The sequence below is a fragment of the Ammodytes marinus genome, assembly GCF_949987685.1.
Source record: "Ammodytes marinus genome assembly, chromosome: 25".
Lineage (NCBI taxonomy): Eukaryota > Metazoa > Chordata > Actinopteri > Uranoscopiformes > Ammodytidae > Ammodytes > Ammodytes marinus.
Window position 1 is genome coordinate 219958 of NC_137229.1, and position 5000 is coordinate 224957.

The 5000-nt window shown below is 37.4% G+C and overlaps 1 protein-coding gene across 1 annotated transcript in view; it reads right to left on the reverse strand.

Moving 5' to 3' along the window:
• Positions 1–4918: 4918 nt before the first annotated feature.
• Positions 4919–5000, reverse strand: part of cd83 (CD83 molecule) — a gene marked incomplete at its 3' end in the record, with an annotated part of 4499 nt that continues 4417 nt past the window's right edge. The window contains exon 6 of the mRNA XM_080053304.1: positions 4919–5000. This exon is cut by the window's right edge and continues 81 nt beyond it. Within this exon, the coding sequence (XP_079909430.1) occupies positions 4919–5000 (82 nt within the window).

Sequence of the window (5000 nt, forward strand, 5' to 3'; positions counted from 1 at the left end):
AGTGGGGAAAACAGGTCTCCCTTGCAAAAGAGTCTTTGGACTCAATGGGATTTACCTGTATAAATAAAGGTTAAGAATCTGAAGTCCTCCTGCATCCACACTATTCACTATATACACTTTACTTTAATATTACCATGTAAACATCTGGGCAATGATCAAATTCCTTCGTGATTTTTCTCTACTTATGACATCTATTGCAGTATGTCCGTCCTGGGAGAGGGATCCCTTACTCTGTCGACTCTCCCTGAGATTTCTTCATTTTTTTTAAAAATCCCGGTAAAGGGTTTTTTACTGGGAGTTTTTTCTCAGCCGAGCTAAGGGTGTAAGGGCAGAGGATAGAAGGATGGATGGATGGATGGATGGATGGATAGATAGACAGATAGATAGATAGATAGATAGATAGATAGATAGATAGATAGATAGATAGATAGATAGATAGATAGATAGATAGATAGATAGATAGATAGATAGATAGATAGATAGATAGATAGATAGATAGATAGATAGATAGATAGATAGATAGATAGATAGATAGATAAGGGCAGGGTGTCATATTGTATGGAATGTAAAGCCCACTGAGGCAAATGTATATTTGTCATATTGGGTTATACAAATAAAACTGCTGATTTTGAGGGTTTATAAAAGCTTTAATATGGCTCATATGATATTGAACACAAGATCAAATTTGAATGGAAAGCAACACAAATACACAAATACACAAATACACAAATACATATCAATTTGAACTAGTTACCAACAAAAAGTAAAGTTAAAGCCCTACTTCACCGGTTTGAATATGAAGGTGTATTGAATTCTGAGATCCTATGTAGTATAAATGTGCGAAAAAATTTGAAATCGGTTCATCCTAGCCTGAGAAAAGGCAGAAAGAGTGTTTTTTTTAACCCTATATTTCTCCTTCTCGTGACATCACAGAAAGAGAAATATAGGGTTAAAAAAAAACGTACTTTGTAAATATTACTGTGATGTCTTTTACTGTGACATACAATACACCTTCATATTCAAACCGGTGAAGTAGGCCTTTAACATAAGAGTGCCATTAGTGCAACAGCTGTCTATTCAAGAGTAAACTGTGAGAAGGACATGTACATTTAACCAGGATTATTCCTTTGAAGTTTTAAAATCTATTTTCATGGGAGTCCTGGCCTAGAATGCAGCATAAGAACATACAAATCTGACATTTAAAAAACAAAATTTCACATTTAGAAATAAAACATTTTGGGGCGCTCCGGTGGTGTAGTGGATAGAGCGCGTACCATATTGGCTCCGGCCTTCGTGGCAGTGGTCGCGGGTTCAAATTCGACCCGTGGACCTTTACTGCATGTCATCCCCCCCTCCCCCCCCCCCCCCCCTCTCTCTCTCTCTCTGTCTCACCATTTCAACTCTGTACTATCTAATAAAGCTTGAAAATGCCAAAAAAATTATCTTAAAAAAAAAAGACATAAAAGAACTAAACAGGCAATTCTTTTCTGAGAAATTTAACAGATTAATTTTAAAAATAAATGTTCTCATCATGAAAATCATCGTATGCAAATTATTTCTCGTTTCATCGTCTTGTGTTTAGAATAAAAATCCCACTTTTCGGTTTCAAAATAAACGGTGAAACAAGATCATTTATGCAGAACAGGAACTGATAGCCACAGACATTTAGAGTGGACTTCCCCTAAAAAAAATACCATCTGTTTGACATACAGCCCACACTGAAACGATACCATTTCAACACGTCACTTTATCATAGATAACAAATGTCAATCCCTGAAGTCTGTAGCCTTGTATTAGTCACAAAGTCTAGACCAAAACTTGCCAAAAAAAAATCCCTGACAAAAATGTTCTTAAAGGTGCTCTGAGGAACTTTCAGTGTGTGTTAATTCAAGAACCCCCTTTGCACAAAAGCGGTAGTGTTTTTACTACACCAGCTGTTGTTCCTGGGCGAGCGTATACCCATGACAAAGGCATTAAGAAAAACTATATACAAATAGGTATTTAGGTATTTATTTATTTGCACACACTCAACAAATACATTAATAGCATTCTTTTACACTGATGGTCTCGTTTGCTGTTACATGTAATTTATGATCATCAGAGGAAAAAATTTGACTGTTTCAGAAATATCTAAAAAGTTCCTCGTAGCACCTTTAAAGATAATCTATCTTTAAAATGGAGAATTAGTCTTTGTCAGTGAATTTTTTTTTAGCAAATCTATAGAAATTATAATAAAACTCACAACATACAAGCAAATATGGTTTTTGATCCATAGTAAAGACACTCAATACATCATAAAATACAACTCTTTAGGCACTAAACCCATTTGAAGCAGGAATTATATATAATTATTACATGCCACTGTTAAATCCTGTGTTCTGATAGGTCAATCATCGATCATTATTGAACATTATTGTGCAAAAATCAAATAAATAAAAAATAAAGAAAGTTAAATCTTTGAATAACATATTTTTGCCAACCCATTATAACTTTGGGAAAAACAAATGTGAGTCACTTAAAGCCCTACTTCACCGGTGGGAATATGAAGGTGTATTGAACTCTGAGATCCTATGTGGTATAAATGTGCAAAAAAAATTGAAATTGGTTCATCCTAGCCTGAGAAAAGGCAGAAAGAGTGTTTTATGTTCTCACTGTCTAACCCTACAGTGTTTTATGGAACATGTAGGGTTCCATAAAACACTTTTTCTGCCTTTTCTCAGGCTAGGATGATCCGATTTCATTTTTTTTTTTGCACATTTATACTACATAGGATCTCAGAGTTCAATACACCTTCATATTCCAACCGGTGAAGTAGGTCTTTAAGCCTGAATCCATATGGTCACACGAGAACTTTTCCTACAAATGAAAATAGCTGAAAAAATATCTACAATAATCATAAAGAATCTTCCCAATGCATGCGTGATATCTACAGCCTGTGTTCTCCTATACAAACTCAACATCCAGAACTAATTTTAATTGCTGTCACTCTTCACCACTGTGTAAATGTTTCAATAGTTTTTTTTCTCTTCACCTGTTGTTGTGTATTTGATGTATTTGCATTGAATATTGTTTATGTATTGTTGTTTTTCCTTTGAATTTGTTTTGAACTCGACGTCATTGTAAATTAGGGTCACCCCTCAATTGGTCTCTCGAGGATAAATAAAAAGTTAAATGAAAAAATTAAAATGAAATGCTTTTACTTGTAACAGAGAAAATCACCATTTGGCATTTTGCAGCACTTTAGACTACTTTAGCAAACTTCTACCAGAACTTAAAAAACAGCCATTGACTTCTTTCTTCAAGATAAATGTACAAGATATAAATTATATTTTCCCCCCAAAGAAAATCCCAGAATTTCAGACAAGATCAGTAGCCTAGCATTGACTTACTTATTTCTCTCAATATATAAAGACCAATCCTAACAACATTAGATCTATTTTTCCATATTTCTCGTGCCGTCACACACACACACACACACACACACACACACACACACACACACACACACACACACACACACACACACACACACACACACACACACAGACACACACAGACACACACACAGACACACACACAAATAGCCATATAACAACAGCCTACAAAATAAAACCAAAAAAAACGATCACATGACATACAGTGGCATTTGGGGAAGTAAAAGTAGCGCGTAATAGAAAACCTTAGACACACTGGGTTTTCCCCCCCCCTTTCAAAGTAAAAGTTCACACGTAATTTACGTAATTTAAAATAGCACATGAGCAGAGGCGTATGACCTTTCCAGTTCTTGTTTTGAAAATCTCACTTCCCCCTCCACACATGATGTAGAAGATAATGTACAATAGAGACACTAATGCTCCGTCCACATGGTATTTAAATGGCATATTTGGTGTGTGTGTGTGTGCGTGTGTGTGTGTGTGTGTGTGGTTAAGAGCATTTTTACTCACTTAAAGGTTGCTTAAAAAGAAAATAATTGAGAACTTGACGGGCATTAATACCTTCACACACACACACACACACACACACACACACACACACACACACACACACACACACACACACACACACACACACAAACACACACACACACACACACACAGACAGACAGACAGACAGACAGACAGACAGACACACACAGACACACACACACACACACGTCCGATATGGCTGAGATCCACTCGTTCAGATATCGGACTGACCCACCGATCCAAAATTCCAAAATCCGTTTTGTTTTCCTTTAAAAAAAAACTTCCGATGTTTGTTAAGTGACATATTCAGAGTTGCGTTCATACTGTGGTTGCCGCCCCCTCGTCCTAGCAAACATCTTCCCCTCAGCATTCACTGCTGTGGTAAAAACACTACCGCTTTAGTCCAAAGGGGGCGCTACAACCAACAACTAAAAGCTTCTAGTAGCTACTTGAAGCATTTATAACCTCACACATAACATTAGCATCAACAGAAATGTTTTATATTTATTGTGATATCGGAGCGTATCTGTATATGTCGATGTTGGAATCGTATGAATAGTGGATCGGTGCATCTCTATACACAAACAAATTAAAGGTTGAGTCAGTCATTCTGGAGACTGCTTCTTGTTTACATACCAGTTCACGGAGCCTAGGCTGTGTATTAACACTGGATTTTTGGAGTATCCAGCTCACACACAGTACAGACAGGTAGCGGATCATGAGGAGATATTCACTGATTTCGCCCCCCAAAACAAGTGTTCTCCAGAATCACTGACTCCACCTTTCACACACACACACACACACACACACACACACACAAACACACACACACACACACACACACACACACACACACACACACACACACACACACACACACACACACACACACACACACACACACACACACACCGATGGCAGTCAGCCTCCACGCCTGTCTGACCAATACAGAGCTATCCAGGGTTTAGTGCCTTGCCCAAGGACACATTTGCGGACAGGGGAATCGAACCATCAACCGGTTTGCCTCTCTGCCGC